The sequence below is a fragment of the Tamandua tetradactyla genome, chromosome 1 (genome assembly GCF_023851605.1).
Source record: "Tamandua tetradactyla isolate mTamTet1 chromosome 1, mTamTet1.pri, whole genome shotgun sequence".
In the NCBI taxonomy this organism is placed as follows: domain Eukaryota; kingdom Metazoa; phylum Chordata; class Mammalia; order Pilosa; family Myrmecophagidae; genus Tamandua; species Tamandua tetradactyla.
This window is the reverse complement of record NC_135327.1, coordinates 183,699,405-183,713,440: the sequence shown is the minus strand read 5'-3', so window position 1 is coordinate 183,713,440 and position 14,036 is coordinate 183,699,405. Positions and strand designations below refer to the sequence as shown.

Genomic DNA, 14,036 nt, shown 5'->3' with positions numbered 1-14,036 from the left:
CCTGTGATAATTCATCTCCAGGGAAAGCTTGCATACTCCTTTCCTATCACAAAAGATGCTTTTTTTATGCCGAATTGCCTCCTTGTTTCTAAAGGCTGGGCAGTTTACCTCTGTGTTCCACTTTTGATATCCATGTCAAGGAGGGGAATAACTCTTTATTAGCTTGGTGGTGTGATCATATTAGACATTGAAGTAGAAAGAAGAGTGGCTCTATTTTAAGAAATACCGTTTTTAATCTGAGCTCCAGTATCAATTTCCTATTCTACCTGTGGCACATTATTTAATTTTTGTACCTTAGTTCTTTTTTGGAAGACTGTAATGTAACATTAAGTATTTTGTAACAATATTAACTATAATTTTAAAAACTGTTTTGTAATTCGAGATTGAGTTATCTTTGTAAGAAGTCAAAATGAATATAGTTTTTGAAACCCATTATTACGTTCAAAACATGATGTCCTAGCAGAAGTAATTAAAGTGTCACTGCATTTTTAATACTTCTTTCTCTTCACAGACAAGTTGTACAATTGTATTTATCTCACCATTAATGGTGAGGGAAATTTGCTACCTTGTGCAGAGGAGACATGCTCACACATTAAATGAGTGATTGGTTCCTACAAAAGAACAATGGGAGACACATCAGGACTATTACTTTTTTTTCAATTCGCCCTATTTTGGAGTTGTCCAAGTGCTCTAACATAACCTTGGATTGTCAAACTTGATTTCAACAGTGTCATCCACCTGCGATGCCGACTCACTGTGAAGACTGGGCTATTTTTCTACATTACAGAAATAATTGCTGGTGATTTTATTTTATTGTTGTTTTATGAATGTACTGAATGGCTTATGAATCTGCCAGCCTCTGTTCGGCCATGTTGCAGTTTGCCTTTTCACCTTAAAACACTATTTTTGGCCTTGGACTCATATTTTGAAGCCTAGAAAGTTGAATGAAGAGGAGGCAGAGTCATGTATGATTTATATAAATTATGTGCTCTGTGAACTAAAAGAGCTGTTGCATTTTCTTTGGTAATGAGTTTTCAGAGAAAGGATCATCTTTGAAATATCACATTCTGATGAAGTGCTCAAGCTGGATCAAGCATAAACATGCCTTGGACAAAAAATCCTTTTGTTAACTATGGTCAGAAAAAAAATCCTACTATGTGCATGTTGGCTCAATCACTGTCTATTTGACCTGAAGTCATCCAGCCATAGAAACAGAAATATCTTCAAGTTGTCAACCTGTTCTGCTCCATCTTCATTCAAAATTAACTTTGATTCCTGAAAGTATTTGTATTTAGTCTTCCTTTCAAGGACTATAAGCCACATTAGTTATTTTGAACATTCCAGTGTATAACACAAAACCGAAGTACTCAACCCCAGATTTGCTGTCTGGGAATTTCAGGATCTACTGTAGGAGGCTGTTCTACTTAGTCCTGTTTTTAGAGGATTGCTCTCTATTGCAACTGAGTTCCTTGAGTTACCTCAGCAGAAGACTAGAATTAGAAAAAAGGAATTGTAGAGTATATGTCTTCAAGGCTGTGAATTCTATACAAATTATCAATATTTTAAGGTCATTCTGTATATATATTTTAAATTATTAGCAAACTAGGGGGAAATGTGCAATTTTGTGGGATACTTGATTTGCGTTGGGTTAGGGAATATTTTCAACCTCTTATACTCTAAAAAGAAAATGTGTGTTTATGAACTTGTTAGTCTAAATCAGTGTATTTAATCAAGCAAATTTCCAGTCCGTTTATTGCTTTTTATGGGCAAAAATAGAAAATATGAAACAGAAAGGTAAAATATTAAACTGACTTTTATAATAAATAGATGTTCATTTCTTTATTTAAATATATACTCTGAGCTCTAAGTTTTAGAATGTGGTTAATGCTTTAAGATTGCCTGTTATTGAATGTTTCCAAGTGATCATTACAGATTTAGTCTCTTCTCTTAGTAGATACTGGGATGGACCCATTTCTGTTATGTTCTGTGAAAGCCTTCCTTTTCCTTTTGTGTAAGATTGTGCTACACAAAGTTTAGATGAATTGCCTTGTTCAATTTAAGAATTGTTTGTACATGAACCCCATTTTTATTACTGAACCTCCTTCTGACATTTAATTCAGCGAGAGTTTCCCTTCCCCTCACATAATCAGTGTAGTGGCTTCTTACTGTCCCTAGACCAACTATAGTTTTCTTATCCTGTTTTTTTAAATTGTGAAAGATAACATATATACAAAAAAGCAATAAATTTCAGTGTGCATTGTAACAAGTAATTATAGAACAGATTTCAAAGTTTAGTATGGGTTACAATTCCACGATTTTTGGTTTTTACACTAGCTGCTCCAAGACATTGCAGACTAAAAGAAATATCAATATAATGATTCAGCAGTCATATTCATTTATTAAATCCTGTCTTCTCTGTTATAAATCCTCCTTCTCCTTTGTTCTTTCTCCCAATCTTTAAGGATATTTGGACAATGCCCATTCTAACTTTTTTCACGGCGGAAAGGGCTGTCGATAATATGGGAGAGAGGGGTGAAACTAGTCTATGTTCTGGAGAGGCTGGCCCCTCTGGGTTTCAGGACTTACCTGGCCTAGGAATCCATCTGTACGTTGTAGATTTCGGGAAAGTAATCATAATGCATGGAACTTTTGTAGAATCTCAGATAGAGCCCTAGGTATTCTTTAGTGTTGGCAAGAGTGGTTTAGGTTAGAGTTTGGCAAACTATGGTAAATAGCAATATCTATCTGGAGTAGCATCCAGAATAGTGTCTCGACTCTGAACTTTCTCAGCCACTGATACCTTACTTTGTTAAAATTCTTTCCCCCCCATTTGATCAGACAAGCATTGTCGATCCCATGGTGCCAGGACCAGTCTTATCCCTGAGATTCATATCCCATGTTGTCAGGGAGACTTTCACCCCTAAATGTCATGTCCCATGCAGGGTAAGTGCTCCCCTGAACCTCTCGATAGCCCCCAATGTGTACCTAAAATAAAATTATTATAAGTAAATCATCACCCCTGGAAAAAAGTATATATTGCACTATGGAGATATTTCCTATTGTTCTAGTTCTGATAGTCTACATAGAATTATCTTTAAAGAACAACTATGAATTAACTTCAATTTTTATGAATTTTTTTCCCTTTAAAGAAAAGTCATAATGAAAGCTAATTTGAAAATGTTTCCTTTTCTGACAGCCTCATCTCTCATGCTCCAGCATGAGAAATAAGATGCTCTAGCCTGCTTTTTCATAAGATTTTTCTTTTAACCTTCTTAATAGTTTCAAAGGAAGAAATACCCCTCCCTCCTGCTTACTCTATTCCTTCCTGCTTCCTGAGTGAACAGAGTTCAATAGTCAGCATTCAAGCAACAAGTATTTGAGGGCCTTCTATGTGTGTCTTTTTTTTTTTTTTCTTCTTTTTTTTTGGATGCATGGTCCGGGAATTGAACCCGGGTCTCCCACATGAAAGGCGGGCATTCTAACCACTAAACTACCCATGAGATGGAGAATGTAGGATCCTCTTAACCATTTATTCTTTCCCTTTTTCTTTGAAATCACCAGCAGTCCTCCTGACTCCCAAACAAGTAATTGAAAACTTTCTTAAATTCTTCTAAGTCCTATTTTTCTTTTCAAACCAAACCCTTTAAGTTAGTGAGTGTATCTGCTGTCTTCCTGGCTGTACTATTAACTTCCTCTTCAACTAGCTGACTATTGTATTTGTTTGTCGAGGACAGTCTTGTTTCTGCCCATTGTCCTGCCGCAGTTATCAATAATACCTTTCACTCCCCAAGTGTTCTGCTTTGGACACCTTTTCTTTATCCTCTATAACATGGCCTCTTATTTTATCATCCTACAGAAACCGTGCATTTGAAGATCATTTGGAGATTTTTTCTTCTCATTCCTTATCCGTCTTAACTCTTCTCTTATACTTGACACTATAACCACTCCATCTTTCCCAGGAGCTCCCTCCCCCACATGCCCACTGCTTTGGCTTCTATGGTGTTTTAATTTATTGAATCTTTTTTCTCCCTATATGTTTTATTAGGTTCTCTTCCCTACTCACCCTCTGTTGGTTTCCTTTCCACAATAGGTGTCACTAACTTTTCCCTGATGAGCCATTTTTGTAATCTACCAATAGCCTGTTAAACACTTAGTGTATATAAAACCACCACTAAAGAGAAGAATGGAATCAGTTTATTGAATAACATCTAGTGTGGACTTAAGAACAACTCTCAAGAGAGGGAACCTCAGTCCCTCACTCCCATCCCCATTAAGATCGCTCTGCCAGTTTCTTGCAAGCAGTGCATTAATGATTTTCAAGTTTGCTAGGTCATAAACTGTTTTGAGAATATGAAAGCCATTTACCCTCTTCCCAGTTAAATGTGCATATATGAAGCATTCAGATTTTTATTCAAGGTATTCATGGACCAGCCAACTGAGGCCCATCCTTGGGCCACAAAGTTAGAAACGTTAGCAAAGAGGATCAATTATCACCTGTCATTGAGGTTCTTCCCAACCCTGCTTCAATCATTTTCTTTACTGAATTTCTCATTTTCTTTACATGAACCTTCTACAAAATCAGAAAGGTCAGCTCATTACTCCCTACAAGTGGTGTGTAATCATACCTTCCTGTCTTGATTCACACTTCTAACTAATATCCTTCTTAAACTTGGCTTTATGAGTCTTAATTTCCCTTCAGTGCTTGACTAAGCACTGTCTAGTCCAAGAAACCTTTCCAAACCAGCATTACTAGCCCTCTGCTACACTCCTTCCATTGGTAGTAATGCCAGAATTACTTATTTGGTACTTAGCTGTTTCAGTCTTAATCTATTTTTATATCCAACTCCCCAAGGAGATTGCTACTCCTTTTCCTCAGTACCTAGTTCCTTGCATAGCTGGTGCTGAATAAATGTTGATCATGTTAGGAAAGGTAGAAGGAAAATGAGAGGATGGAAGATGGGTAAGGCAGGCTGTGGCTCTCTGACCCTACAAATGGTACAAGTTAATCAGACTTATTTTGGGGTGCAAAATTTTTCTCTCAGGCTCTTGGAGAGCTAAGCATGGTGAACAGTGAATTTTTTGTCCAGTACTTCCCATATAAACTCCTTGTACTTCTTCTATCCACTACAATTCAAATTCTCTTCATCCCTCTCAGTCTCCCTTGATGCCCTACCTCCATCAGCTTTTCCTGATCACCCAGCTCATAATATGTTCCCTTTTTTTAACTTCTAGGGCAATTATAGTTAGACCACACCATCTGCCCCAGTCTGATTGATTTTACTGGCCTTATTTTGTTCCCTTGTTGTTTCTGGTTGTCATTTCCTCAAATTAAAATGTGAGTGTTACAAGAATAAACACCATATCCAAGGATGCAGTAGCCATTTAATAAAGACAGGCTGATTTACCTTCCCAGGTGGCCTTCTTTTGTATTTTTTAGGTTCACGTTCATCTTTCTTTTGCTTTTCCTTAAATATCATCACTTCTGGTGGCATAAAGTTTGTTTCATAATATATGTAAAATAAACCAGGTTAACTAGGAACTGAATGTGTTTACATATATGGTCATAGATAAGACAGATCATTTAAATGGTTATTGGTCTAATGCTTGAAAAGGAATTCTGTATCTGGGCACCTACTGGTATAGTCTTTGAGTCAATAAAAATAATACTTCATATGTATATAAATCTGTAAACAAAGTGTTTACCACTTTCATGACTGTGTTTTATCCCCCCTACAATTTTCGTGAGGTGGGTACAGCAGGTGGTTCTGTTTTTTATGTCTGAGAGCTGCGGCTCAGAGAAGTTAAGTAGTTTTCCCAAGATCGCATAATCTGGTGAACGATGGAACCAGGACTAAATTAAGACCCAAGGCTTTTGACTTAGCGCCAGCATTTCTTCCATTTTGTCATGTGGCCTCTTATCATTTAACTTAATCTTATCCTGGGCTTTCTTCCAAGGCATAAACAGTGCAACTGCTCTCATCTTTTGTGAGGGCCAGAGTCCCAGAGGGTGAGCAGGGCTGTCAGACTTTGTGAGGCTTTGTGTGAAAATGACCTCCAGCCCCTGCACCTGTCGCTAGGCTAAGGGCTCCCCAGAGCTGGCGGAGCAGTAGTGAGAACTTGCACCCAGATCTCAGCCTCCCTGTGGCTGCCTTCTGCTCTCTGTCTGCCTTTTTAAAAAAATACCTCTTTAATCTTTTTCTTGTTCCTTTTGCCTGACTCTAGGAATGAATGATTCTGCTACCTCATAAACTCTTGAAATTGCAATTTCTTCCCTCATTCCATGTTCCTGGATAGTGAATGAAGGTGTGATTATTCTATGTGCCTGGCTTAGCCAGGACTGACTTGACTGTCCTATCAAGGCTCCTGCTCAGTTACTTCTTCCTGATGAGTGTTTTATTAACTCTGAATGAGGTTCTTGCTTCTAAAGTGCCATTAGTTAACATTTACTGCCTACTTGTTGCCCTCTGAATAAAGAATTCCTTTTTTTTTTTTCCCTTTGTACCCTTTCAGAAATTGGATAAAAAGTAGAAGTTATTTCAAACTATTTTAAATGCCCTCTATCACTATGATACAAGGAAGTTGTCATCAAATAACTTTATTTTTATAGAAATATTGTGAATTTTAATGGAATAGTTGTATTCAGGTAAAACCTTTTAACTGAGACTTCAAAGGCCTTTACCTTGCTTAAAAGCTATCACACCCTAGAGAGTAACATCAGGATACCATACTCCTATTTTTCTGTGTGTGTATTTCCTCATGTATTTGGCATTTTTGTTTTCTGAGGCTCACCATAGAAAGTTTCAGGAGCCTAGCATTATTGCAGTTCATTTGTGGTTTTTCAAAAAAATACCCAATGACTAGTATGCATAACTTGTCTTTGTTTTATGGAATGAAGATATTATTAGGGTTATTATAAGGAGCAACTACTCTGGAGCCAGGAAGTTGGTGCTGGGAGGCAAAGGTAGTGTCGCTGGTGGACTGGTGTGTATAGACTGCAGAGAGCTGTACTCCCAAATGCCCCTGGAGTCACAAATTAGGTTTTGTCATTATTTATACTATTGGTTGGAGTCACATAAAAGATGATTCAGTGAACAAGCTCTGGGAGAGTATATAAGCACTGTCTGATTGCCCAGATTTGTCTCTTAGCAAAGATTTATTTTTCTTTTTTTAATGTTTTATTGTCAAACCTTAACAAACATACAAACATTCTATACATGGTGTATAATTAATGGCTCACAATATCATCACATAGTTGTGTGTTCATCACCATGATCATTTTTTTGAACATTTTCTTAGCAGAGATTTTGAGAGAAGCAAGCCTGTGAAGGAACGTTCGGTAATTAAATTAAAACATGACCAAAGTCCCCACCATGACACCCACAGCTCTGGTCTCTGCAGTCAGTGAGAGGCTGATGAACAGGACAGGGATTGGTTTGTTAAGAGAAGACTCTCTTAGAGAAGGGTGGCCCACAGGAATGACCAAATGTTATCCCCTGTTCCATAGACATCTGGCACAACTCGTGTAACTTTTTGCCAGCTCATTTAAAGCTGTAGGATGATAGTGGTTCTAAGTTACGAGATTTTTATACCAACAATGCTTGGGATTTCCTCCCTCTCCCTGCAAAAAGAAAGGACTAAATATAAATATAACAATTCTCACCAATTAAGCTGTTTTCTATATCACAGGCCTCATGCCTTTTGGCTCAGCAGGGGGAGACTAAGTTCCAAAGACCTTACCAGGCTGCATTTTTCAGTCCAAGATAGTGCCACATGTTCTTTCTTTCATTATTACTTTATATCTGTTTGTTTTTAGAACTTGCTGGCTATTCATACTTTTTTTTCTCCCTCCCTTTAAATTCTATGTTCCCTCCCTCCATCTATTATCAGTGGTGACCTCCCACCCTATGTTACTATTTGGAGGTTTTGCCACCGTGACGATACTTTCTCTGAATCCCCCTTCTTAAGCTTTCAACTGCAGTCTCAGAAGAATAGATGCCTTCATTTCACACTAAACCTCACACCCTTTGATTAGCTTCTCTCTTTTGCTTCAATCTTTAAATTTTCCAGGCCTCTAAATTGAGGCCACAGGGAAAGGAGAGACCCTCAGTCATTCCTCCCGCCACTTGTGGCTGCCATCCCTTCTACTATGAACAGCGAACAGATTTTCCCAAATGGGTGGCCTGTGCTAACTTTATTTTTTCCCCCATTAACTTTTCCTTGTATCTAGAATTCAGTTCTGAATTATAGAATTTAGAGCTAAAAGTAAGCTTAAGTCTACCTCTTTCCTAGAGTATGCATTCCTTATCATCCCTTAGAGTGGTTGCTGGTTTGAACTTGAAATTGTACTCTTCCACTGACTGAGTGCTCTTCCCCTTGTGAGGCCATGCCAATTTTGGATGGCTCTGAATGTTTGAAACTTTGTTATAATATCTTAAATAAAAATTGTTTTATAATTTTCCCGTTGGTTCTAATTCATCCTGAAGCAAAACAGATGTACATTTTCTCTTAATATATTTGAAGACAACTTTTGTCACTGCCTTTCAATTTTATAGGCTTATAATCTTAGATTTATTGAAAGTATTTCCCCAGCTATTACTTTTTGATCAAACCTTGTAGTCCAGTTCTTTATTTTTGACACTGTTGACTACCTGTCATTCTTTGTACTCTACTTCCCTCTCCAATATGATTTCCTCCTAATCCTTAAACCCAAGAAAACTCTCTAGACAAAATTATTTCTTCTTCTGTATTCCAGAGACTCTTGTTCATATTCTATTTTCAGTGTCGTTTCCATCAGTCTGCAAAATTCTAGAAAGTCAGGACTAATTCTAATAATTTTTTTAATCCCCTAGTACAGTGTCTGGTTAAGTGAGAGGTAGAATTTAATGAACGTTTAATGAATGTCATAATTTCCTCTGTTACTTTCATTCCACTCTATCCTTTAGAAAGCTCACATCTTTGTGTTTTTCCAAATCTACAGATGACTACCGAGTATGTATATCTAGCCCCGATTTGTTATATATTTTTCAATCTTAAATTGCCTAGCAATCACTATGATGACCTGCTGGCAGCCCAATTTTTTTTTTTTTTTAACAATTTTTATTGTGAACTATAATACATATGCAGAGATGTAATGAATTTCAAAGTATAGTTAGACAAGTAGTTATACGGCAAATTTCAAAGTAGGGTATGGGTAACAGTTCCACAATTTCAGGTATTTCCTTCTAGTTGTTCTAATATACTAGAGACTAACAAGAACTAACATTATATTGATTCAGTAGTCACAATCATTTGTTAAATCCTATCTTCTCTGTTACAACTCCTCCCTCTAATTTGGTCTTTCTCCTAGTTTCCAAGGATATTTGGGCAATGACCATTCTAATTTCCTGCTGAAAAGGGGTGTCAACATTATTGGATAGAGGGTTCGCTGGTGGATTTTTTGGGAAAGACTGGTGCCTCTGAGGCTCAATTTTGTTTTTCTTTTTAAAATTGTATAATATAACATATATACAAAGCAAAGAAAAAAAAAAGCAATGTTTTTCAAAGCACTCTTCAACAAGTAGTTGTAGGACAGATCCCAGAGTTTGTCAATGACTACTGTACCATCCTCTCAGAATTTTCCTTCTAGCTGCTCCAGAATATAGGAGGCTAGAAGGAATATTTTTTTGATCATCACAGTCGACCTTTTCCTTCTTTTTTGTTTTTTGTGAAGAATAGCATATATACAAAAAAGGAATACATTTCAAAGCACAGCACAACAATTAGTTGTAGAACAGATTTCAGAGTTTGGTATAGTTACAGTTCCACAATTTTAGGTTTTTATTTCTAGGTGCTCTCAGATGCTGGAGACTAAAAGAAATATCAATTTAATGATTCAGCAATCATAGTAATTTGTTAAACCTTACCTTCTCCATATTACTCCACCATCACCTTTGATCTTTCTATCCCACTCTTTAGGAGTATTTGGGCTATGGCCATTCTAAATTTTTCGTGTTGGAAGGGGCTGTGAATAATATGGGGTAAGGAGATGGAACTAGCTGATGTTCTGGAGGGACTGGCCCCTCTAGGTTGCAGGATTTATCTGGTCCAGGGACCCATCTGGAGGTTGTAGGTTTCTTGAAAGTTACCCTAGTGCATAGAACCATTGTAGAATCTTATATAATGCCTAAGTGTTCTTTAGGATTGGCAGGAATGATTTTGGTTGGTTAGGCAAGTTATCATAGGTAGCAATGTCTAATTGAAGCTTACGTAAGAGTGATGTCCAGAGTAGCCTCTTGACTCTATTTGAACTCTGCCACTGATACCTTATTCATTACACTTCTTTCCCCACTTTGGGTCAGGATGGAATTACTGATCCCACAGTCCAGGGCTCATTTCCCACGCCACCAGGGAGACTTTCACCCCTGGATGTCATGGGGCCCAATTTTAATACAGCTAATTTTCTCACCTTGTTGCCTGTAATCCCGACACCCACATAATTTTCCTAGTGGTCTTTGTTGAATAAGCTGCTTGAAACATTTATGAGTAACCTTAAACCTCAAGGCATATCCAGAGTCTTACTCATTAAATAATTCTTATTACTAGACTCTTAGTCCTCAAATGTGCCCTAATTTTAACACATTCTGGTTTCTGTGTAACTGTTGTCAGTGCAATTTTCTAGTTCCCCCAGGCTCATAGCCTTAAGGATAATTTGTGACACATTTTTTTCTCTCTGTATGTAGTCAGCCTCCAGGTGTTGCTGCCTCTTTCTTGCTTCTCCACTTCATCTTTCATTTTGATTTCTAACCACCATCCTCTACCTGAGTTATTCCTAACAGCTTTATTTTTAGTGTTCCCATTTCCAGTCTTGTCCTGTTCAGTCTGTCCCATGCTGAACTCTTAGGATACTCTTGTTAAACAGTATTTTTGTGGTATTACTACCCTGCTCAGATATCTAAAGTGACTGTTATTTACTGGATTAATTCTGAGTTCTTGTGTGAATCCTCATTTCTAACTAAAAAATCTAAGAGACCAGAGATCTGAAAGTCAGCAGCGGCTACACTTCTCTTCTACTGCTGTATTGTTTGTAATAGTGTTGAACACCTCTCTTCCTTTTTTTTTTTAAGCCATTTTTCTTTTTTTTTTTTTTTTACATGGGCAGGCACTAGGGAATTGAACCCGGGTCCTCTGGCATGGCAGGCAAGCATTCTTGCCTGCTGAGCCACCGTGGCCCACCCTTTTAAGCCATTTTTAAAAAGGATTTCTCATGATAACATATATGATATAAAATTAGCCATTTTAACTATTTTCAAATATAAAAATCAGTGGTACTAAATACATTCACAATGTTGTGCTAACATCACTACCATCCATTACCAAACTTCCCATCCCTTTCCCTGCCCCAAACAGAAACTCTGTACCCATTGAACAGTAACTCCCATTTTCCTTCTCACCAGCCCCTGGTAACCTGTAATCTACAGAATTTACCTCTTCTAGATATTTCATGTAAGAGAAATCATACAATATTTTTCTTTTGGCGTATGACTTATTTCACTCAACGTGTTGTCTTCAAGGTTCGTCCGTGATGCATATATCAGAGAGAGCTTCATTCCTTCATCCACTGTGTGTATATACCACATTTTGTTTATCCTTTCATATATTGACAGACACTTGGGTTGTTTCTATGTTTTGGCTTTTGTGAATAATGCTGCTATGAACATTGGTGTACACGTTTCTGAGTAGAGTTTCAAAGTTATAATTCAAAATTATACAATAATTCTATTTTTCACTTTTTTTGAGGAACTGCAAACTGTTTCCCACAGCTGCTACGCCATTTTACATTCCCAGCAGCATTGCACAAGAGTTCCAATTTCTCCACATCCTCTCCAACACATTATTTTCTGGTTAAATAATAACATGCCTTTAAGAAAATAACTTTGAGATATGATTCACATACCATTCAATTCACCCATTTAAAATTTGATGGTTTTTAGTATATTCACAGAGTTGTGAAACCATCACCACAATCAATTTGAGAGCATTTCATCACCCCTGAAAGAAACCCCATATTGATTACCAGTCACTCTTGGCAACTGCTCATTTATGTTCTGCATCTATGGATTTGCCTATTCTGGATATTTCACATAAATTGAATCATTTAATATGTGGTCTTTTATGATTGGCTTCTTTCTCGTAGCATGGTGTTTTCAAGGCTCATCCATCTTGAAGCAAGAATCAATACTTCATTCCTTTTTATGGTTAAATAATATTTTATTATATGGCTGTATCACATTTTGTTTATCCATTCATCAGCTGATGGACATTTGTTATTCCTACTTTTTGGCTATCATGAATAATGCTGCTAGGAACATTTGTTCACAAGCTTTTGTGTGGGCATGTATTTTCAATTCCCATGGGTTTATATCCCTAGGTGTAGAGTTGCTGGAATGTATTGTAACTCTTTGCTTAACATTTTGAGGAACTGCCAAACTATTTACCAAAGTATAGCTGCACTATTTCACAATCTTATCAGAACGTTCTGAAATTTCCAATTTCTTCATAATTTCTTACCAACACTTGTTGTCTTTCTAAAATTTTATTTTAGTTATCCTACTGAGTTTGCAATGATGTGTTTTTGTGATTTTAACTTGCACTGCCCTAATGACTAATTATGATGAGCCTATTTTTATGTGTTTATTGGCCATTTGTATATCTTCTTCAGAGAAATGTCTCCTTTGCCCATTTTTAATTGGGTTGTCTTTTTATTGTTGAGTTGGAAGGATTCTTTATGTATTCAAGATACAAGTACTCTTCAGATATGTGATTTGCAAATATTTTCTCCCATTCTGTGAATTGATAGTGTCTCTTGAAGCGCAATTTAATAAAAATTTTGAAGACATCCCATTTATATTTTTTCTGTTGTTATTGCTTCTGCTTTTGGTGTCATATTTGAGATACCATTGCCTAACAAAACTTCATGAAGATTTACTCCTATATTTTCTTCTAAGAGTTTTGTAGTTTCAACTTTTACTTTTAGATGTATGATTTAGTTTGAACTTATCTGTTTATGTGGTATTAGGTAGGAGTCCAGCTCATTCTTTTGCATGTGGATACCCAGTTCTGCAGCATCATTTATTAAAAAGACTATTATTTCCCCACTAAATTGTCTTGGCACCTTTGGAACACAAGCGATCAAAGATCATTTGACTATAAATGTAAGGGTTTATTTCTGGACTATTCTGTTCCATTGATATATATGTCTATCCTTATGCTGGTACCACACAGTCTTGATTATTATTACTTTGTAGTAAGTTTGAAATTGGGGAGTATGAGTCCTGAAATTCAGTTTTTGCATCTGTAAAAGGGAAAAATACTTTACAGATGATATTATAAGCAAATCTCTTAGCAAAGGTGGATGGTTGGAACCCAATAAACACTAATCCTCCCCGCCCCTATTTTGTTTCTGTTTCTTTCACTCTATAAATGTAGTTCCACCAACCATGTAGTTGGTTAATTCCACCTTCCAAATGCTTTTCTTTGCCAGTATTACCATATCCCCCATTTCCTCTGTTATCCCTGTGTGGATGACTCCTAGATCCCTCCAGCCCTGACCACTCTCCTAAGCACTTTGGATTGTGTTCTGGCATCTCCATGGTCTGCCCACCCTCACAAGGGAAAAACATCCCCCAAATCTATTCCTCCTCCTGTTGTCCATTTGCCTGTTAATGGCACTGACATTTTTTCAGTCCAGTTTCTTTTTCCCTCGTTGAAATAACACATCCATCTCTAGTGTTTCCTAGTTTCCCAGAATCACCTTAATGCCTTTTACTACCTCTCTCATTTCCTCACATTCAGTGAATATTCAGGCTCTGTTTAATCAGTATCATAACATAATCAGTTATGTTACTCCATAACAAAGTACACACCTGAGTTTTTTTTCTATCCCCATTGTCACCACCTTCATTCAGCCTTCATTAATCCTGTAAAATTAAAACCCTAGTTTTCAACCTCTGCCTTCCCTCCTTTTCAATCCATTTTACATGCAACTGCCAGTCTGAGCT

At 37.0% G+C, this 14,036-nt stretch overlaps 1 protein-coding gene across 6 annotated transcripts in view; it reads left to right on the top strand.

Annotated features, from left to right (window-relative positions):
- The window catches only part of SLC37A3 (solute carrier family 37 member 3), a 103,085-nt gene extending 90,213 nt beyond the window's left edge, over nt 1-12,872 (top strand). For 5 of the 6 annotated variants that reach the window (XM_077147631.1, XM_077147623.1, XM_077147549.1 and 2 more), the window contains one exon: nt 512-11,525. In XM_077147631.1, coding sequence (XP_077003746.1) covers nt 512-604 — 93 coding nt within the window. In that variant the 3' untranslated portion in view covers nt 605-11,525. Of the gene's footprint in view, nt 1-511; nt 11,526-11,549 lie in introns of those variants that run through there. The other variant, XM_077147598.1, reaches the window with a different exon arrangement.
- The last annotated feature ends 1,164 nt before the right edge of the window (nt 12,873-14,036 follow it).